General features: G+C 49.4%; 5 protein-coding genes across 5 annotated transcripts; 2 read left to right on the top strand and 3 right to left on the bottom strand.

The window, feature by feature from the left end:
* P174DRAFT_438845 (putative protein N-terminal asparagine amidohydrolase) lies at positions 1–1,693 on the bottom strand. Its single transcript, XM_024826642.1, has 3 exons — positions 1,285–1,693; positions 987–1,183; positions 1–948 (listed from the first exon to the last, which is right to left on the bottom strand). The coding sequence occupies exons 1-3, from the start codon at positions 1,445–1,447 to the stop codon at positions 289–291; spliced, it is 1,020 nt and encodes a 339-aa protein (XP_024685658.1). The 5' UTR covers positions 1,448–1,693; the 3' UTR covers positions 1–288.
* Positions 1,694–3,187: 1,494 nt separating this feature from the next.
* On the bottom strand, positions 3,188–6,295 carry P174DRAFT_97839 (putative leucine permease transcriptional regulator (SAC3)). The gene is made up of 5 exons (XM_024832506.1): positions 5,693–6,295; positions 5,452–5,631; positions 4,438–5,398; positions 3,281–3,545; positions 3,188–3,212 (listed from the first exon to the last, which is right to left on the bottom strand). Exons 1-4 carry the CDS (start codon positions 6,209–6,211, stop codon positions 3,523–3,525), a joined length of 1,683 nt encoding a protein of 560 aa, XP_024685657.1. The 5' UTR covers positions 6,212–6,295; the 3' UTR covers positions 3,188–3,212; positions 3,281–3,522.
* Positions 6,296–6,463: 168 nt separating this feature from the next.
* On the top strand, positions 6,464–6,721 carry P174DRAFT_365257 (uncharacterized protein; the record flags this gene model as incomplete). Its single annotated transcript, XM_024822044.1, has 1 exon — positions 6,464–6,721. One exon carries the CDS (start codon positions 6,464–6,466, stop codon positions 6,719–6,721), a length of 258 nt encoding a protein of 85 aa, XP_024685656.1.
* Positions 6,722–7,579: 858 nt separating this feature from the next.
* P174DRAFT_457767 (uncharacterized protein) lies at positions 7,580–9,504 on the bottom strand (the record flags this gene model as incomplete). The annotated part of the gene is made up of 5 exons (XM_024829582.1): positions 7,580–8,352; positions 8,409–8,591; positions 8,649–9,095; positions 9,151–9,355; positions 9,412–9,504. The coding sequence occupies 5 exons, from the start codon at positions 9,502–9,504 to the stop codon at positions 7,580–7,582; spliced, it is 1,701 nt and encodes a 566-aa protein (XP_024685655.1).
* Positions 9,505–20,616: 11,112 nt separating this feature from the next.
* On the top strand, positions 20,617–20,889 carry P174DRAFT_438840 (uncharacterized protein). The gene has a single exon (XM_024826641.1). It carries the CDS (start codon positions 20,658–20,660, stop codon positions 20,811–20,813), a length of 156 nt encoding a protein of 51 aa, XP_024685654.1. The 5' UTR covers positions 20,617–20,657; the 3' UTR covers positions 20,814–20,889.
* The last annotated feature ends 413 nt before the right edge of the window (positions 20,890–21,302 follow it).

Here is a 21,302-nt window from a genome sequence, read left to right as displayed (position 1 = left end):
ATTATTATCAACCGCTCACATGATTGCTGCCGGTTGTGGCAAGGTTAACCCTATCGACTCCTCGGGCAGCTTCGCATCAAAAGAGAAACAGATATGCAGAGATTGGTGCGTAGATTCGACATTTTTGATATCGCGTCAAGTAGTCCAACAAATCGAGCAGTCAGAGTCGAAAGCATTTGACCAATGTGAAAGTCTTTCTCGCCAATGCTCAACAGTAGATGTCTCATCATGTACACCGTCAAATACCCCAGATTGTATACCTTAGCGCGACAAAAAAAGCTGCAACCCTCACGCCTGCGACCTCTTAACCAACCCAAACACCGTCTTCGGGTCAGCTGTAGTATCAGCAAAGCAGATACCCTCTGTCGTCGCACCCAGTATATCCCAGCAAAGGATCTTCACATCGAACGGTAACTCCTCCCCAGTGTCGCCATCCTGCACCACCCCGGGGCGCTGCGTAATAGCGATAATCGCGCTCGTCCCCGCATAGCGCACCGATCCCTCCTCTCCACACCTATTCCCAAAGACAATGACGATCTTCTTTTCCTTTGCGTCTCCGGCCTCCTGGCCATCAGATCCTAAATCAACATCGTGCCGCATCTTCTGCCTGACTAGCGGCCAAAATCTCTGTATCCAGTAATTAAACGTATCCAAATCCGGCTTATCAGCCAGGGCATCCAGCTCCTCCCGGCTCATAAACGTCGTCCAGGCCATCGACAGAATAACCAGCTGGGACCTGGAGTCGAGGACCCGATTCGCGAACTCAAAAGCCGTGAAGGGCGCCTCAAATTTATACGGGTTGATATCCATACATATCCCAAACGACGTAGCCACCTTAGCCGTTAGCATATCTCCTTCAGCGGAACCATTGTTAAAGACAAGGCTGTGAAAGCCTCTCTCCGCCGAGCCTTCAGACGCCCACGTCTCATCCGTGAAGTACAGGAACGTCTTGCGGTAATTCAACAGCACTTCCCCTCTTCACTCACAACAAGCAGGGAATTATAGTACTTTTCCTGCGGCTGCGCGCTACTCTCCCCGTCTGCTGCTACTTCAATCTCGGGATACCCCACGCAAACTTTACACCTGAGACGCGTAGCCGTCTCGCGGGCCCAAGAGGCTGACGCACCCTTCCCCGCGGGCTCAAGAAACGGCCGAATGGCTTCCAGCGAGGGGAAATTGTACCCTAGCCAACAAACATGTCACCATTTACCGGTCAGATAGGGACACCACATCACATGACAGACAAGAGCCCACTGGCTCCTGTTCCTAGGTACTGGTACTCACCCGTCAGAGCCAGTTCCGGCAATACCAGGAGGTCAGGCTTCAGGCTCTCGATGCCGGCTTGAGCGGCCCCAATTACACCGCTGTTCAGCAATTCGTCGGCCCGTTTGATGTTGCCCTCGACGTCACCCACCCTGGGGGCAAATTGTAATGTGGCGATTCGCATTCCTCTGTGTTGGAGCCTAGATACCTGCGCTAAGAACAAGAGAGGGATTGCCTTCCTGGCTCTTGTCAGAGCCGAGGTGGTAGTGAGATGCCTGGTCAGAGAGGAAGAGGCGAAATGCCGTTGGAGCCGTCCAACATGAAAAATACTGTGGACCTTGGTTGAGAGAATTGTGCAGTATTATCGACTTAACTGTCCATTTCTGAGCAGTCAAGTCAGCAAGATAACTTGGATATATGTTAGTTTGGGAAGTTCTCAGTTACAAGATGCGAAAGGACAATACATCCGCCTATTGGAAACCAAATATGAGATCATGTGACTCAAAGATACCTGAGGCATCAGCACAGTTGTCTCTACCTATCTACTCAACTCTCAGGTCTATGTTTCTCGGTGCGTGAACAAAGATTTCGTTGCGAGAATGTAGGGTATTCTTATAATGCAGTTATGTACGACACACACTTCCAGCGCCCGATTGCTAAACTCCAAATGTAGCAAATACATTCCTTATCAAAAAGACACCAAAATCCGCAGAGAACGCCGTCGCATAATGCAAGCAAGATGATAGCTGTCAAAACGTATACAGCAAAACGGAAGACCGCCATGGTCTGTTTAGCAGGCGCTTTCACTTCAAAGCTGCAAGGGCGAAAGTGAGCCTTTTGAGATTAGGAAACAGATGGTGAGGCTCAGACAAAACCTATTTCTTGCCTGCTCCTTTACTTTTCTTCTCCGGTGTGAAATTCAGCGGCTTATATGCTAGGCCCTTGCCCCCGGTAAGGCGAATCCTCTGTTCCGTTCGGGACAGCGTACGTCCTAGTCCCAAGTCTCTATCAGGGGCAAGAGCAACATCGTATCCATTCACGTGGTATGAATTCGGTGACTGACTCCGGGAGAAAGAGTGCGAAGATGAAAAGCTGCTGCGCGGACTGAAAACGGAGATTCGAGGCTCAGGGTGTGTCGACCAATGGTCGAGAAGTCTCGGCCCGCTCCTGAGTGATTCTGCGGCAATTCGGGCAGCGGAAAGGAGGAGTTCATCTTCGTCAACTTGGCGAGGCTTTGGAACTTCAGGTTTCTCCTCCTTTGCAGGCTTTCGAGCTGTCATGGCTTCGATCTGTTCCAATATAGGAAGTTTGGGAAGAGGTTTAATTGAAGACAGTGCCATAGACACTTTGCGTGGAGTAGGAGCCTCAGGTTTGGCTATTTTGGGTGCCTTTGGCTCGCTCTGTTTCAGTTCTTGTCCATCGTCGTGGAGAATGCGCTTGCGACTTGTCGAGAGGGTTTGTCGCCTTCTGCTGGCCGCTTCTTTCAGGGTATCTAGCCATGCAAGGCGTCGTTCATCTTCTAAAGCTATATGCATGTCAGATAGACCCGACAGGTAACAGGAACGTCAATGGCTGTGGCAAAAAGTGCAACTCACCTGAGTTTCTATCTTCCTTTGCGGTCGGCTCAGGAGAGACGCGGGCGGAAACATCTTCTTGAACAGCACTCACTGTGCTAGCTTCTGCAGGAGGGGGCGATGTGGCGCTAACGGGTTCAGGTGAGCTAGGCTTCGTGAATACTGGCCGAGGCTGCTGTTGCTTAGCGACATCTTCCACACGAGGCGCCACAGGCTCGTCTGCTGGTGTATTCTGTTCCAGAACTGCCTCTTCCTGTGGAGCCTTCAAGCCCTCCGTCGCATCGGGCGGTTTCTGTTGGGGTGCCTTTATCTCCACAGGCTTCGCGAACGAGAAAACATTGGTTGATTGAACAGGATGGGCGGCTGCGAATGGATCTGTCGGGATCGTTAAAATTCACAATGTTTTTATAGCAAGGGCGATGCCGTAGGGCAGAAGAACATACCGTCTTTCGCTGGAGCGAACAGATTACTTGCTTGTGCAAATGGAGATGGTGCGGAGGTTGTCTCCGCAGGCCTGAAGAGACTTGGTTGACTTGGTTGAGGCTTTTCGGCTTCTGCTATTTCGGGGAGAGCATTCTGACCGGCGAGACTGAAGACAGAGCTGGAAACCTGCGGAGCAGAGGATGGCTTGCCAGTATCGAAAACGCTTGTCGACGGCTGGGCAGCAGTCGGGCCAGGAGCCTGATCAGGTCTGGATATTGACGGTGTCTGGGAAAGGCCGAATGGTGAGGCTGTAGGTGTTGTGGAGGGTTGGAAGAAGTTTGGTGCTTGAAAATGAGAAGTAGCCGATGCAGGGGCTGTGTCAGGCTTTCCTAACGTAAAGTTGTATGCTCCTGCCGAAAAGATCGTCGTTGGTTGCTGAGTACTGGACGCAGCAGGAAAGGCTGGAGTCTTCTGCTCAGTCACCGGCGTCTTGAACGGCGTAAAGGGCGAAGATATGCTGCCAAATGGGTTAGAAGGCGCAACTGTGGGCGCCGCTGTGGCACCGGCCGAACTAGTGCCGGAGAACAGGGTAGAAAAGGTCTTGGCCGGCTCGGAGGTTCGGGTTATATTGGTGGCCTGTCCAATCGAAGAACTCGGATTACTTTGCGTAGGTGCCGCTTCTGCATTTGTTGTACTCTGTGAAAGACCTGTGAATGCGTTGCGCAGGCTTGAAGCTGATGCGGGAGACTCAGTAAAGATGCCACCCTGCGAGACATTACCGTTCGTTTGGATGGCTGGCGGCCGCATTTCATTGTCGTCGTCACTCACAAAAAGGGCATCATCATCTGTGGGTGCTTCTGGCTCGGGGGCTGGTAGTGCCAGTGAGCGCTGCGGCAGAAAAGAGCTGTCGATCATACCTAGAGTTGCCGCTTCTTTTATATTCAAGCCGAGTATGATCGCAACCACGCTTCTGCCCGCACGCTTCGACTCGACATACGTTTCTGAGAATGAGTGTTCGGAAGACGGCTGGAAGGCTACGGATTCAATGAGTCAGTCGAAGTCAGATATGGCCGACATTGAGAAGCCTAATAGTATAACTGCCGTAATCCGGTGGGGCGAAAACAGAGCCAGTGAACGAAGGAAAGAAGGCAAGAGTGTTGTCAGAGATTACACGTACCAATCGAGTCAACCGGACGATTGCCCCAGTTGAGATAAAGATTACCATGAGCGTTTTCAGCAAACTGTAGATCTTGCTCTTCACAGAATCCAATCGTTTGGCTGTCGTCGTCAAAGTGTAAGACTTTGGTCAGTTCGTCGACGGTCCACTCCTCATTCTTGTGTTGTTGAGAAGAGGGATAACGACAATATCCTTTCCATATTGAACGGATAGCCGTTTGGCGCATGTGGTTGAAATAGGTTTCAGCAACACAGGCCATCAGATACGAGACAGCTGGAGAATCAACCAAGTTGAAAAAGCGTGTGTAGAAGCCCTGTGCAATGGCGTTGGGGCGTTTGGCATCTAGGGTACCTTGATACTCCCATGTGTTGCCAGCAGCGGCAAACAACTCAAGGGCTACTTGAACCCGAGGCGAACTGCGCAGCTCTGCAGGCCATTTTTGCACACGGGCTTCTAAATCCGGTCGCTGGTCGTGAATGGAGAAGATAATGTAATAGGCCCGGAACTCGTCCTCATTGGGAAACGTGATGCGGCCACGATTGTCGTCGTAATAGTACATCAGCGACAACATGGTATTGTTGAGTTGTTCTCTTTCCTGGTGGCGGTCGAAAGGCTCTTCGTTCGCAGGACTAGAGAGTAGGTGAAGAGACACAATGTGGAACCGGGCAATTCTCTCCAGGCATGTGACTGCTACCTTCACGTCCTCCTCCTGGGTGAGCTGCTGGACGGAGAAGTCGTTACGAATCGACCGTGTCCGATCCCAGACAAACTTGTGAATCAGACCAAGAGGCTCAGAACCACCAAGGATATGTCGGATCAGATAGTTGGTTGACTGAAGGAGTGCCTTCGGTGTGCGAATATCAGAAGGAAGCTGTTCGTCGTAGCCGGCAGCTGATCTTCTGAAGCGTTTCAGCATTTTCGTTTCCATATTCTGCAATGTGTTTGTCGCAGGATGAAGAAACTATGGACAGTCAGTTCTTGGACAAGCACCATACGACATCGTCTGTCCTATACCTTTTCGCTTTTGTCTACCATCTTCTGGACGATGCGCTCAACCCGCTCAAACTCGGGACACATGCTGGTGCAGGTACCGACGGGTGTAATTGCTTGATTCAGGGAAGTAGGTTGACTGGGATCCGCCATCTGCCCTTTCCTGATCGCCTGTTCCCTTTGCTTCGCCCTATCAAGCTTGAGCTGCAAGCTGTCAGTCCAGAATCTTGGGCCACTGATGGAAATGTGCGGAAGAATGTCTTACTTTTTCGTATCGGTCATTGTAACTGTTCAGAACTGCCATGTCCTCCACTGGCACAGCAGAGCCATCCACGCCATTCGTTCCATTTGACGGAAATTGTAGTCGAGGGTCTCTGCTAGAATCGACAATGCTCCCAGCAAATCCATCCGGCGCCCCAAATGCACCGGACGAGCTATTTGCGACACCAGGAAATGCCGGTTTCTGCTGCGGAGCCTGCCCACCAAATGGAGAAGAGGATTGGCTCTGCTTCTTTAACTGGGAGAAAGGCGATGCGGCAGCTCCTGCGGAAGCTGCGTTTGAGTCCGGTTTGCGCCAGGTGTTAGTCGCGGGACCAGCGCCTCGGCCGTGGCCACGGAGAGATCTCATCGCCGACGAGGCTCCTCGTCCTCGGCCACGCGCGTTGGATGATTTGGACTGGTAGGGAGTTGCTCGACTGAATGATCCACCGCGCCCTCGAGTCGCCGGAGCCGTTGTTCCATCTTTCTGGGCGAGGCCAGCGAATGGGTTCGCTGGGCCTGCCATTCTCGGATGAAGTACGGTGAAGACGATGACAATCTCCGAACCTCTTCACCAGGAATGCCGAGTCGTAGTCTGTTCGTTTATCGTCTTCTTCGGAGATGGAGGTTGATTTATGGGCTAAGGAAAGGAAGCTGGTGACTCAAGTATCCTAAAACGACTAACCGCCAATAATAGGTCGGAGGGCGTAACAACACAGTTAGTTTGAGAAGCTAATGGACTGTCAACTGCGAAGCAACACAACAGAGAAAGAGGATAATGCCAGAACTCAAAGTGCTCACGCATATCGAACTCCAAACCGGGAAAAGCCATGACGCAATACCTTTATATCTCAATTTTACAGTCTCGACGCGTTCAAGGGAAGAGAATGAGGCTGCTGAGAAGCCGTTGTCGAAAGCTGGGCTCGTCGCAGAGGTCGCCGATGGCCGAACGCTTCGACTTTGCGGCGTGAGGAGATGTGACCTCCGTGCCAACGGCCATCGAATCGCGGCGCGAACCCGCTGGATGAACAGTTAAGGAAACTTGTCGCACAGTGATATGCCGTCTGTGGAATCCTCAGTTCATTGTTATTTGTTCGACGTCGTAGACCGGTGGGGAGAGGCGATATGGGTTCTTTGTTGCCGTCGCTCATGCAACTCTCTGGAGGCTCAGAGCCGCGGGAAGGCGTCAACACTCGCGCCAACTGAATAGGGCTAGCGCCACTTGCCGCGCGTTTACATCCGCTCCGCCCTTCAAACTACACCTGTACGCTCCTACACTTTGAAAGGCCGAAAGTCAACTATAGCGATCATTGTATTTTTGAACGACAGAACTAATCCAGAAAGCAATCGCTGTTATAATGGACCACCCTCACGCCTCGTTACCTCTCGTTCAGCCGATCGGCATCCAAAGAGAACGAGCTTCGCCACAAGCGCCTCGCTGCCAATTGTCTAAATCATGATTAAGAAAAAAGGGAAATGAACAAAACACAAGCACATCACCCATATTTGCATCTCACGCCATCCGCCGCCATCTCCAACAGAATTTTTGAACGTATGTATAAGGAAAAAGACATAGCCAAATATAGAACAAGCAACGAGTATATATACTAAACGAAGAAGAATTGGGAAGTCATCGACAGTACCTGCCATATAAAACCACGGAGTGTCATGGCAGTCAATTCACGTGGAACAAGCCGCATGGCGAAGTCCGCATTGACAAAGCCAGGGACTGAGGAAGAAGCAGAAGAAAAGTCGGCAAAGCAACCATAAGTGAACCGAAACTCCAAGGCTGCAGGAGGGTCAAAACAGTGGTGGTCGAGGTTCAATCATTTAAAATCATGCATGTGGTCTATTTTTGAGTCCAACCGTCCGGATCCATCCACTTGTGGCCACATCAGCTAGAATGAGGGGCCTGCTGTGATGGATCACGAGGATGACTCAAAGATCCTGTGCGGAAAGAAGGGCCTCTCATGCTCATGCCATCCATGCTCGATGGTCTGTCTTGAGGCAGGTTCGGCAGGCCGTGAGCCATGTGGGGCATTTCCTGGGGATGAGACGTCGGGGTCATGGGAAGCTGATATGACATAGTAGTCTGAGACATGGCGTGACTGGGAGCGGTACCATACTCCATTGGGTTGAAGAGATTGTGTCGGAACGAAGGCGTCCAAGGGTCGAAGCTGGCCGAGTGCTGCATGGGCAGGGGTGCTTGGCGGTGGTGGGAAATCTGCTCCGGGGCGGAGGACGTGATGGGCGCCTGTGTCATATAATCGAAAGCGGCAGGTGTCTCATTGGGGCTGACAAGTGCCGTCGTTGCAGGGTTTCTGAGCATCTGCTGCGATGCATAATCTTCGGTATACTCAGAGGTCGTGGGAAAGAAGGTCCGATCATCCCGGGGTGTCTCACCGAAACTCAACGACTCCGGTAAAGGAAACAACTGGTTTCTGTCATCTCCCATATTCATTGGGCGACTTGGCGCCGCCATGCCCATGTGTTCGACTGAGCTCGACATCAGGCTGGTTGAGTTTACCTCAGCGTGGTGAATGGGAAGTGCCTCATCCGCATTATCGTCTTCTTGCTCATGCTTCTGGTCCGGATCCACATTGGACTCGACATCCTTCTCTTTCGGGTTCGACTCTCGGTTGACAACATATACGATCGTGTTGGCATCTGAGGCTAGTCAACAGCTGTCAAAATGAATATCACGGAAAGAAGATGCTGCTTACCAACTTCTCCTCTTTCATAGCGTTCTTCCATCCTTCTCACTCTGAAGACCTCGTCCAAGATTTGGAGTCTGTGGGGGCCTCTGAGCTGCCGCTTGCAGTCGTGGGCAATTTCCTGCAATTGATCCGTGGTAATACCGAATCTTCCAAGCTTGCGGATGATATGAATCAACAGAGACAGGCGTTCTAAATCTGTCAGCAAAGTTACTTGACATAGGAGATTTTCTGGAGGGGCCCACGTACGATCCTTTCGAAGATGATCAGGCTCCTTGTGAACCACATCGGCGGGCCACCATTCGGGCTTTGTCTTCTCTGGGTCTCCCTTCTTACCAGGAGGGGCTCCTGCGGGGGGTTTACCTCCATTATAGGGGTGCTTGACTTGCTTTCTTGGCTCGATGAACTTAATGAATGCCTTTGCAATCTGGCGACAGTTGAGCTGCTGGAAGTGCTTCAAGGATCTCTCATAGTAGTCGAGGACTTTAGGAGTATCACCGATTTCGAGCCCGACCATGTCCACCGATCCACAAGAGGGCGTTTCCTCAACGGGGCTTGAGAACTGGACGGATGGCGGCACACCGTACATAGAGTGGGCTGGGGAATTTCTGCGCCGCTTGTTCTGACGGTAGGGCAAGTGACCAAGCGGTTGTTGAGGATCATAGCTATATGGTGTGGCACCGGCACCTGACAGCCCTGTTCAAATGAGATCAGCAAGAATATCGTACCTGTGCGCGGAGGGTTTACATACTTCGAACCATGGGGCGCTGATACCCGATCTTGGCACCAAGAATTTCCAAAAATCTTTCACGGACTTCGGGTGTAAAAACAGTCCCATTTTGCTCCTGGATAGACGGAGATTCCGTCACCTTGAGTCTGCCCATGTTGTCGAGATAGATCATGGCGTAGTGGGCGTAAGGGATGTTGATTGATGAACGCACGGATAGACCCATGGGCTATGTAGGAGATGAGTCAGCTCCCTATATATCTTTCCAGTGCCGGTATCACTTACCGGGACATTATCCCAGCCGTTGACATCGTCCTGCATGCATGACGCTGGCCTTTTACTGGAGCCCACCCCAGGAGCAGGTGCGCTGAACACCATTGTGTAGTTTGAGAGACTGACGTTGACAAAGGTCCGGCAGGTTTCGTTGAGCAGGTGTATCGTTTGGACAATCTCGAGTTGGACGTTTCTCAGACAGTACGGTTACTGAATTGCTCTGAGAGGTAGATAGTGCTCAACACATGAAGATGCCGTCGAGTTCCGAGCGTGTTTACAGCTGCGATGGCGGCAATATATATTGTATATATTGTCTTGGAGGTCTTTGTTCTGTCTTCCAGCGGGATCAGAACCCGGTGATCCGAGATGGTGATGAGGCTGCAGAGATGCAGGTCTGGTGAAGCCACGGCAAGCAAAGGCCGCTGATTAGCTTTGGTTTGACACTTGGAAAGGTGCAGCATGCCAGAAGCCTCAAGGGGAAACAAGATACAGCAATGAGAAAGGCTCAAAATTGAGATAAGAACGTCAAGACGGAGACGAAAGCCGGTACGGCGGTTCGAGTCCATGACCCCGCCATCTGCTGTAGTTTGCTTCTGAAGGCAGACGAGCCATTTTGAGGCAGATCGACGCCCGTCAAACAGAGTTGAGAGGGGGTAGTATGCGTGACAAGTGACGACATGCTACTCACAGGATGCACCCAGACGAGAACGGAGATCAAAAGCCCAACGGGGTTTGAGAGCAAACAATCAAGATCGGCCCGGGAAGGTGGGAGATGCTGCAAGATGGATGCTGGCAACCGATTTCGGCACAAAGATAGGCGGGTGTGACAAGCAGCAACAGACTTGGAACTAGATCAAGAGTTTTTGGTCCTTTTCTTTGTTTTCTGCTCCGGGGATATGTTGGTAAACGAGGATGGTGACACAAAGTCAAGTCAAGAGAAAGGACAATCAGTGATTGACAGATGAGAAGTTACCCAATAGCTCAAGGGGACACTGGCGAGTTCCTCATATAGAGAAGAAGTAGACGAGAAGAAGAAGGATTGGAGCTTTAAGACGGGGGGAATGGCAGTTTTTCAGTGTTGGCGATGAGAGATCGGAATGCCTGTGCCTCTAGGATATTGATGATAGCGATCGAATATAGAACTAGAAGCGCCTCTGGGACTTTTTCTTTTCTTTTCTTTTTATTTATTATTTCCCTATTTTTTTTATTAATATACTATTTTATTTTGTTGGGCGCCTCTCTCATAGTCAAGCTGCCATCGAATCGAAGGGCCGTCCCGATTTGGCCATCTGAGACTCCGACTTAGTGGAATGACCCGCCAACATGGATGATCCTTGAAGCGCATCAAACTCGAAACGCAAGATAGTCTCTACGGCTGCCAAAAAGCACCGGTCCAGAGCTGCGGGCTGCATCTCTCAGGCAAGGCCATGCAGCAGTAGGGCGGTATCCGTACTTCTTTTATTTATTTCTTTTTGTAAATTACTATAGTTGTCATATGGATTTATTTCCTACATATTTATCGAAAGTATTCCTTTTTTTTTTTTCTGCAGCCATTATTCGCATGGACATTTTCCTCATATTTACCCATAGTTGTAGATCGTTTCAACCACTCCCCAAGCCATCTGCTCTACTAGTAGGTAGGCTTTGTTCGGAGGATGCCAGTCAAAAGCACCGTGGCTTACCGATGCTTGCTCCACAGCCAAAGCACTGGAACGCTGGTTTCTAGATTAGACAGCTACGTTCAGATCGATGTCTGTAGAGTGCTTGCTCAGATGACCATCAAACGCACGACATCTACAACAGATGATTACTATATGGCCTGGGAAGAACCAACCCACAAAAGAGACTCATATTGGTCAGTCTTTCAACATAAATTGTCGTCTCTATGGGTACTCGACGGATAGTTTTACAAAAATGTCAAGAGCACCAGAGCCAAAATAGCAGAATGGGGGATGGAGTTCCTGGGATGCCATTACTGTAGCAGTCGCCCCCTGCCATGAGAGACGATCTTTAGCAGCCAGTTGCTTTACAGCAGAAATCGTTTGTTTTCCAAACACCGGGGATTGCTGCCCTCCATGCAGTGGCAACTCATACCAATCTATGCTTTGTCGTGCTTTCATGGATATTGCCTGTGGATCAAATCGGTTGACATTTTCCCGGCACTGAGCGCCATGCTATGGATATCGAGTCCCGGTCCCGCCTAGTCTCTTGTTCAGTACTTCTGTCTAGTCTTCTTCAGCGCATAATTCTAAGTATACCTATCCATTCTCCTCCGTACAGTCCCCTCTACTACAGATTACAGTACGTGGAATACCTCAAACTGACAGAAACCTCATCCAATCCTCCCAGTATTCTCCATCAGTTTCCCCGGTTGATTTGCATATTGTACGACATGACTCCATAGATCAACCAGAGAAATATCTACCTACGAGAACCGCAGCCGGGATTTGTAAACAGACTTTTACCCTGAAGAAAGAAGATACCGCGCACAGGCCACAGGCGTTACCATTTTACCTTCAGAATCAAACTTCAGGGCGGTTTCCTTTTCGTCCCCTTCCCACATCGCGCACGCTTGGACCAGGTGCTTTGCAATCTAGCCCCAAGTAGTAAGTATTAGCATCCAAAGCTCCGTATCTAGCCTATCCGTATGTCTTCCGTACACCATGTACTGCCCCTCTTAGTGCATACGTACAATGACAGCGTACCAGCGATGATCCAGTACCTCGTACAGTACTCTATGGCTAAGTCGACTGCACCTGAGTGTACCTGATGCGCAGAATCCGTTGCTCTCAGCCTCGAAGAACTCGGAGACTCCGAATCACCGCCATAGTTCACTTGATCACTAGCCACATCTTGCGTCTCTCACATTGTAGATTATGGGATGACGCACGCATAGTCTTGGTAAATACTCCGTACGCTGTATTCTGTATTCACCGGCAGCAAGTTCCCCTCGCCACCAAGTGTGTTACTCATCGAGGATGTAAACTCGAGTTCAAGCTTCTAGCGGTTTCCATGATTGACACTCCCGGTCCTCCCATCGTACTTCTGCACACACATTAAGCATAATGGCATCATCTTGAACAGGGTTGCTGTGTTACCAACAAGGGTAAAAAAGAATTCTGATAATTCGACGGAGTTTATCCTATAGGTAGATTCCATTATACCCCAAAAGGGGACATGACTGCGAGTCGGCAAAGGATCAAAGTACCTAAGCTAAGGAACTGACTATGACTCTGGATTATGGTGGATTTGGATTTAGCGCGAGATTACGATTGACCAAGGGGAAGGACCCGGGGCCGCCCTGATCACGGACGGATCTTATCGAGTTGTGCCCCGGACGCTAGTCGAGGGGGCTAGAAGCCAATCAGAGAGCTTGGGAAGCTTCTTGGGTGGTTTCTCCAGAGGAAAGTCAGAGGGGAGACGGCCGTGAAGAGGCTTGTGCATACCCGACATCTTGGGAAGGGGAAAATCCAGAATCCAAATCGGTCGTAGGCTTTTAGCCCTTAGAGTTTTGACTTTGTACCGTATTTTGTCTACCGTGAAGGGTTCGAAATGTTGGTACTGGAGGTTCGGATGATGTTTACTGTTTTGAGCTATGGTCCTGCGGAGTACAATGGCTTATGAGATCTGAATCATAAAAGGGGTAATTCCATTTACGCCAGTTATGCGCCTACCACAAACTACTGACTAATGTGAACAAAGAAAAGAAATCCCTAGAGTCAATTTGAGATTCGAGTCGACAAATCAAAGGCGGAGAGCAGTTTGAAAGCTGGATTTCAACAGTGACATATTTTTTCTTCTCTTTGACCGGGGCGTGGCATCCTCCATCTCCATCAAATTATGCAGTAGTCCAATAGGGCCCAGTCAATTGGTCACGATTACTTGACAGTTGAAAGGAGTGCTCCATACTCGGCACTACGGTAGCAGAGACAATGGAAAAAGCAAAAGCAATAGCAGGAAGACCAAGGTCTCGGACTTTGATGTCAGATGGCAGCAACGTTGACGTTCGTCTGCTGTGTCAGGTTACCTGCCACTGACCTCACCACAGCCAATGCGATATCATCAGCCATCTATTCGCGACGATCTAGGAGACAATGACCTCGATTTTAGCACCAACCTGGGTCGAGTGCGTATCCTCAACGTCACTGCCTGTCACTGAGTTAGCTTCCATCCAATCTAACCCGGGATCTAGAAGGAAGTAAAGTAAACCCCGAGGAGCAATAGAGTCCGATCCTTAGCCAAGCCCAAATACGGCTTCCTAATTGGAACAATTTGTCATGATGCTCACACTAGTAATTATTTCAGAATACAGTACTTAGTAACGAAGCACTAAACCACTAACAGTGTAGTCATGGTAGAGTAATAGTAGTCGTGGTCCGTGTCCGTACTTCGGGTAGCCCGGGCTTTTCAGGCACCGCTGACATGGTAACTCTTATAGTCTATCCTTGGCTATATCGGTAGTAACCGTCTGGGGGGGATGGCAGGCTAGTTTGACTCTCAAACGTTTCAAATGATCTTCAAAGGCACAAACGACAACGGTGCAGCTCGAACGCTTTGTATTTGGGCATCAGAAGTAAGACAGTGATGTTCAGCTAGAACATGGATTAGGTCCAGTAGAAGCTCAGCGATTACCCCCTAGTCAACACCAAAAGGGCGGATGCTACCATCCCGCGGAAAAATATTTAGTAACCTAATAATCAACAGGACCATCATCCACAATCAACGAGCATTTAGCGAAACTCCACTATCATCTCGTAGCACAGAGCTCGCTGATAAGATCTCATTGATCAAGTTTATGAGACAGTTATATATTTCGATCAGGGAATAATAATAAGTCTCAAACAATTGTTCGGCGAACTCTCAAACAGAGTCGTGCATAAGTACTCTATCCCTAATCATAGTACATAAATGACTCGGTTGCTTCGAGTAGATTGATGATCACCAATTCCCTGCTCGTTTCTTTCAGCCTTGCGATTCTATATACGAGGGCCATGACAAAGTACTGCGTATTCCGTAAATAGTACGCAGTACGGAGTAGATCGCCCAAGTAACTGTCAGCCAAGCAAGCAGATGACCAAGCCCCTGACCGACCTACCTGCCAAACTCCCAACTTTGATTAATGGACAGGGTTCAGAGTCTAGACCAGTGGATCAGGAACCAGTTTATGAGACAAATATTACAGATTGATGACCTAGGATTCAGGCACAATTCAAGACGCACAATGCACGATCTCTTCAGGTTCGAACTGCTCGCCAGTTGGCATGACCGACCGATGGCTTTATCTCCATGCATCTGGCGGTGTCAACCATCAACGTGGCCAAGCGACAGACGCTGTACATGAGAACGGTGTGCAATATAACTGTATGATATACATGATGTAAGGCATTGTGGAAAAGGCTCACCGCCACGTTGGTTATCACGACTCATGAGGAACGTTGGCGAAAAATTCTAATCATGCATGACTGCATGCATGTACAATGGAGCAAAGTCAAACCTCTACCCTGCTTAGCTGATATGACAGTGACAGTTGTCAGGCGGACGCTAGACTTTCTCCTTTATTCCCAAGATAGCCCAACCAACGTACATAATTTCTCTGGGAAACTCCTCACCGATCATAGTGATATCAGTACGGAGTATAGGCCATGGTATCTGGCAAGGGAGGGCGCGCTTGCCGCTGAGCCGAAAAAATGAAAAGTACCAAAATGCCCACTCGAGTCCAACACATGGATCCTGACTGGCTGCTAACCCATACACGGGGATGAAAGTGAACAAACGATCCAGTTCTGGACATTGGATCTTCGTATATCAGGAAGGGTGGGGTACTTTCAACATGAGCCTCGATCTAGGAGATCAATGTGCAACCAAACGCGAGGCCGGAGGGCTCGTTCGATTGATTAACAGCCACTGAGCTCTTGGCTGGGCCTGCCTATCACCATCAGCAAGGCGCTATTATCTCTAGTTCCTGAGCGATGTGGGCGTGATTCCCACCGTCGGTAGCTGTCATTACCATAAATGGTAACGTACGCAAGCCTTCGGATCCTGTAGCCTCAGCACCCTGTCTGCCACTGTCAGAAGACGCGAGTGGCTTCCCAAATAATGGGCACAGGGGAGACTAATTCAACTTCAATTTCCAACAACTCCGCGGGATTGCGACTACGTCCACAGCCTCTGCCGTCTTGGTGGATTCACACGACAAGGATGAATGAAAATTTCCGTATCCACCTGTCCATCACCCATGATAAGGCCAACGGGCAGATCCCGTGCCGGCGGGGGGGATCGTACCTATTTACGGAGGAGATAATCAAAAGAGCCAATGATGTTCCGTCGTAACCGAGATTTCGAGGGTGGCTCCTCCTGGTGAGCCCCTCAGGCTACGGAGTAAACAGGTTGTTGGGTCAAGCTAAGTGACCGGGGAGTGATTCACCTGGTTTAGAATCACCTACCGTTTGTTGGGAATCTTTGCAGGGTGCTGAAGGATGCCAAAGAAGAAAAGCAATGATACATGCGCAATCTACGGTGAGGATACGTAGCTCTACACTTATCGAACGCTTGATATGGAATCAAGAAAACCCCACGCAGTTACCAATGATGCAGTGCAAAGCCCTATTGCGTCATTGCAAAAAGCCGGATAGTGGTGTATGGATTAAAAGTCTCCGGGACTGCTAGGAACAGGATGGAGGGGGGTGATTAAGTGGAGTTTGAGGGAGGGGTTCGAAATCGAGCCCAAGAATGGGTCACGTTGGACTGCCCGGGCCGGTTGGTCTAAGGGGGATGGATACTCAGCTAATGATAGGTGGTGGAAGGCCTTGGGGCTTGAGGTTTTCGTCATCCGTAGTACTTTGTGTGCAATGGTTTCAAGGACGGTTTACTGTCAGTGTCAACTGGCCAATGTAACATTCTTAGGACATTGGGCCCTCATAGACACTAGCGACATTGTCCATTTTCCCAAAAAGGGAATCTCAAAAGAGTTGCCTGTCTGCCTTTGAAAGCTAAGGCCGTCACTTCGGAAATCATTGTCTGTTCTGTCACTAGCGCTTTATCCTTTTTCGGTCGATTCTTATGCTCATTGCAGAGTGCCAAGGAAATAGTGACAGGCTTCATAGTTTAAGAAATTTGATTGCACCGTCGATCAGGCATAAAGTACGGGAAAACTGATAGTCAAAAACTCACAACCCAATGGAATAGCGGGAAAAGTGGATAGTAGCAGGGCACGGCCCGGGGAGCGCGGTCCGAACGTCGCCAACGCTTGTCATCAACACCAAATACGATAGGCGATGTCAATCCTCCAGGAGTCCAGACTCCGCACCGTCCACCTGATACTCGCACACTGACACTAGCACTGACGGACATGCGCAATCATTGGAGTGCCAGCCGCGATCTCTTGTCCGTAGCCTGAGGAACCGATCCGGTTTCCCTTCCCCTGGGTTACGCTAACAGCACTTATTTCACAAGTTGTCGCCGTGCATTCTCTAAAATTCGGCACAAAAGTACTGCCTGTGCAATTGCCTACCTCACTCCTTTCCCCTGCATCAGGCTTTTTCCGGTGTCAGGAACGGGGATCCAAGTGCCAGGTAGATGGGATGAGCTCCCTTGCAAGGCGACGCAAATCCCAGCCATGTCAGCCACATGCTATCGTATCTTCTCACTACTTCTCTGACAGCGAGAAATGAAGGGCCAAAGCCATATTTTGTGGTGCATCTCCGTGGATTCGAGGCTTGCAGAGAGTTGACAAATACTGGGAGTCCGGCTCCGGGCCTCCGGCATCGTGGCTGGCTCCAGGGATTTGAAGATGCTGCGAGTTGGAAGAACTGCGACATAAGTACTCAGGCACACCTGATTCAAATGAAGCCGCTGCAAGCGTGGAACAGCCAGATGGGGCATGTGCAGTGCGCCATCACCACATGGGATAGAGGGCCCAAGTCCTGTCTCAAAATGGCTTTCTCGTCTACAGTTTCATGACGGCACTCCATATTGAAATAGTTTGCTAAACCAGTATTGTCTGGCACGAGGAAACCTGATTCCACATATCAATGACGACTTTTCCAATATTGAATCGCACGAGAAACCTGGTTTCCGGGTGCGCAGCCAGCTGCGATCATCCTGGTGGTGATAGAGATGAGATATATTTCATAAACACCCATCGCCCATGCGACCGGGCCGAGCCTCTGCAGAATTGAGCATGCGAGTCACCGGTGGGGATTAGGGCGTCTGTTGTGCGACATGATTCCTGTGCGTAGTCAGAGTAACCGCGGATATGGGGTATTGTACCTTACTGCAGATTATGAGCAATAATAAATGGCATACATATGACACATGTTTCTCCTCGAGATGACTATTGATTCGACTGGTGAGAAGATATTTTCCGACTGGATTAACTATGCGATGAAATAAGCCTGGTCATGTCTCGATTGATTCATGACCTAGTCCGTACGCTAGTTATTCTAGAGTTTTTCCGTGGAATGCTGCAAAGTGCAAACATCCAATGTCGATTGCACCACAGCAGATATGGTCTCTGGTATATTCTGCGGATGATCATCATAACGATTTGGTAGTATCCAAGATCGGGGTGCTAGAATTTAGAGTGGAACACAAGACTCATATACGTAAGCCATTTCACTCTCATTTTATGTATCAAATCTGCTGTACGCCTCTGCCATGTATGGACCATGGTCCGCCGGCGATTTAAGTTGCGGGTATGGCCGGAAGGCCAACTGAACCATGGAACCGCTAGTATAGTCTGGTGAACTGTACTTAATGGCCACAGCCAGTTGTCACTCCCCACCTGCAAATCTATGGAGATGTGAATCTGAGATGATCAACGTTAGATGCGCCAGTAGTATTCTCTGTTATTGATTTCTTCTGACGAACCCATCAGGAAGCACAACATTATTAAGTGGATTACATATACTTACGCATGGCAGGAAGCAGCTTCTTGTTACACCATATTAACCATATTAAATAGTTCGTCTACCCACACAATTACCTTAGCAGCGCCTAGTATCCAATAACCTGAAACTTGTACACAACATCCGAAACTACCAATCAACGCCTGTCGCCTGTCCCCTGCCGAATTAAGTGCTAAGTATAGACCTAACCGCACAGAGTCAGCATCATGCAGTAGCCATAGGCTAACTTACTCGATACATCCCTGTTCCTGCTGGCCGACTGGCCGAGAAGCAACAAGCTGGTACTCCGGGATGTGGGACATGCATGCATTTAACTCAGGATGATTTGCCGCAAGTTATCCGCCGAATGTACCGACTGCGGACAAGTCTGAATAAAGCGTTAGGGAATCCGGGAGGCTATATAGAGTAGGGATCATCCTTTTCAAATGGAGTGCAGAATAGATACCATGGATCCAGATAAATCTATCATTTACGTGTTAACAAGACTAGATACCAAATTTACACTGGAATATGAGGACCTTTTGAGATAGACGCTATAGATGACTGCTACTGATGCCATTTACGACGGCATTTCCACCTGCACGGGCTAACCGCTTGTACATTTCCTCCAGGCTCTCTACAGCCTTTGCCTCATCACGGGTCGATGTATAGGCGCTCCTCAGGCGGTCCCGCCACCGCTTGAATAACATCTCCCATCTTGTGTCGATTACTGTGGGGTAGATGCGGGGCAAAATAGAAGTTGCCGGCATGCATTGTTTCGGCGAATTTGGCTCTGTCAGTTACAATCTTCTCAGCAGTGTCTACGGAGCAGCCCAATGGCCAATTTCGAGCACCCATACGCCATGAATAAGTATGCATAGCTGAATTCAACCCGTACACACTTTCTGCAGAGCGTCTGGCAGAGAGGCGTTAAACATTCTAATGAGACACTGAGGCTATATAGCGAACCCCCGGCCATATGGGCTTGATTTGCTCTGACAAAGCCTCCCGTTTTCATAAATGAATTCGCCGTCCATGCAAAGCCAAAGCTATGAGCACGTACGCTGCTAATTCCGCGAATTCTGTACCTCGGAGTAGGTCTTTGACGCCTCCCAGGAAGTTACTTGCTTCAGCGTCCATGTCGAACTTAAGCAAATAGGATGTGCAAGTCATCCATCAACTGTTTGGCTTGATTTTGGCAGGTTTGACTCAACATCGCCATGAAACTCGGCTGGACAAGTGTTAGTATCTATGGTTTCCAACCGATTTCGCCCGTATTCGAGACACTGTTGGTCACATATACAAGAGGGCAACTTTTAGTGGGATTGCGCGTTGACAAACGGCGTGTAATTTAGGAATATAAATTGAAGCCGCTGCCTGGGGCACTTCGCCCAAGAATCGACTCTCTTGATTGACCCTCTCGATTGCATTGTACGTGAGAGCCCAGTCGTAACTGCACATCCATCCTGCACAATAATGTAGCCAACCAGGCAGTGGGATAATGTGGCTGGCCCTGCAGCTCTTGCAGAGAAGGTGGGCTCTATCTCCATAAGCTCGACTACACACTCATAACAGACTCATAGGGAAGGTGCGCTCTGCAGCGGTGGCGACCTAATCGAGACACACTAGTTAATCAAATTTTAATCGATTAAACTATCAACCAATATTACCTAGACAGTGAAATTATTAAGTGAAAGAACTACATTCAGCGGAGCATCCAGTCTTATGAAGTCCAGATAAGTACCTTCCATCTTCTTTGGATACCCCCATATCTATTACTGTACTTGATTCCTGCAACTAGATTAGATGGCTAAAGCAAGTGGATCAGGAACAAAAGACCTATACAGAAAAATGGCTGAGGAATTCCAGGAACAGCATCCTAGGGAACGAGTTCCGGCACTGCTGGCACGGAGATATAACCCGATTGAGGATATCAATGCGATGCTATTCTCTCCTCAATTGAATGATCGACGTGCAGAGTGGGAAAGCATGTTGAACAAGACCCCCTCCACTGCGACGCTCAGATCAAGCCCACACAGGTTATGATGAAATCTCCACCGATTTATGGTTTGAGGTTCCTGAAATCGCCGAAGACTCAGACACCTTTATCTCTATCTTCATGCTTCATGTGCCTCGAATCGAACATGTTCGTGTCCACCGAGAAAGGTAACATCTTGCAAGAGCAGCCGGCAACTCGACAAACTGGTTCCGGTAGCTGGAGTCCGCACCGGACAATCCCTCGCTGCCAGCTGTCATGGACCCATCGACTATATATGCATGTCACTGGTAGGATCATGGGGATATCCGCCTTTCATCAATGCCAGTGTCGTACAGCTTCTCAGCCATCGCACAATCATTTAACTATTCTGTTGTATGAACCCTACAGCCACGGACTCGGTGATGGATCGACTCGACTATGCGAGCATCGACGCAAGGATGATGCTTGGCGATCTTCGACCACACTGGAAAGTTTATGTTTTGGGATACGTCTCATTGGCGACCTCAGGTCTGTCTGTCGCATGGAAATAGAAACGGCCTGAGCGTTGCAGCTGGTCTTTTGTGCCATGCCATTCGGGGATTTACTAAGTACAGAGTTGTTTACGGGGTGGAGGGTAGGATGTCAGATGTTGTCAGTGTCATACTCTGTGAAGAAGAATGTATGTGAATGTCTGTCATTATCACACTAAATGCACAATAACCCGTCAGTCATACCCAGAGATAGATTTTATACCATCCACTGCAAGTCACCGAGAGTAGTATACCGCCAACAAGTCGATCCGCGAACAACCTCAACCCGAAAACCAGGTTCTCATTGCGACGGACGGACGGGGACGGCCGGGCTTCCCTGCAAGATCTGAATCTGAATTCTATCTAAGCGGGGCCCTTCGCTCAATCCTTCTGCTACTACTCTACTGAACTAAAATAGTTCTAATTTCAAGTAGTATCCAAGCAAGTTTTCGTAGATGGATCCAGCTCTGGCACTTAGTGTCAGTGTCCCGCGTCCCGCTGTGGACTGTT

Source organism: Aspergillus novofumigatus (assembly GCF_002847465.1).
Source record: "Aspergillus novofumigatus IBT 16806 chromosome Unknown P174scaffold_2, whole genome shotgun sequence".
Taxonomy (NCBI): Eukaryota; Fungi; Ascomycota; class Eurotiomycetes; order Eurotiales; family Aspergillaceae; genus Aspergillus; species Aspergillus novofumigatus.
This window is presented reverse-complemented; position numbering and strand designations above follow the sequence as displayed.

Excerpts from the sequence above, each read along its gene's own strand:
- P174DRAFT_97839 (XM_024832506.1), bottom strand. The coding sequence starts at position 6,211 with ATGGCAGGCCCAGCGAACCCATTCGCTGGCCTCGCCCAGAAAGATGGA. Across the intron at positions 5,632-5,692 it reads ACAATGACCGATACGAAAAA|CTCAAGCTTGATAGGGCGAA; the intron begins GTAAGACATTCT and ends GACAGCTTGCAG. Across the intron at positions 5,399-5,451 it reads TGGTAGACAAAAGCGAAAAG|TTTCTTCATCCTGCGACAAA; the intron begins GTATAGGACAGA and ends GACTGTCCATAG.
- P174DRAFT_438845 (XM_024826642.1), bottom strand. The coding sequence starts at position 1,447 with ATGCGAATCGCCACATTACAATTTGCCCCCAGGGTGGGTGACGTCGAG. Across the intron at positions 1,184-1,284 it reads GCCGGAACTGGCTCTGACGG|GGTACAATTTCCCCTCGCTG; the intron begins GTGAGTACCAGT and ends TTTGTTGGCTAG. Across the intron at positions 949-986 it reads ACTATAATTCCCTGCTTGTT|ACGTTCCTGTACTTCACGGA; the intron begins GTGAGTGAAGAG and ends AATTACCGCAAG.
- P174DRAFT_438840 (XM_024826641.1), top strand. The coding sequence starts at position 20,658 with ATGAACCCTACAGCCACGGACTCGGTGATGGATCGACTCGACTATGCG.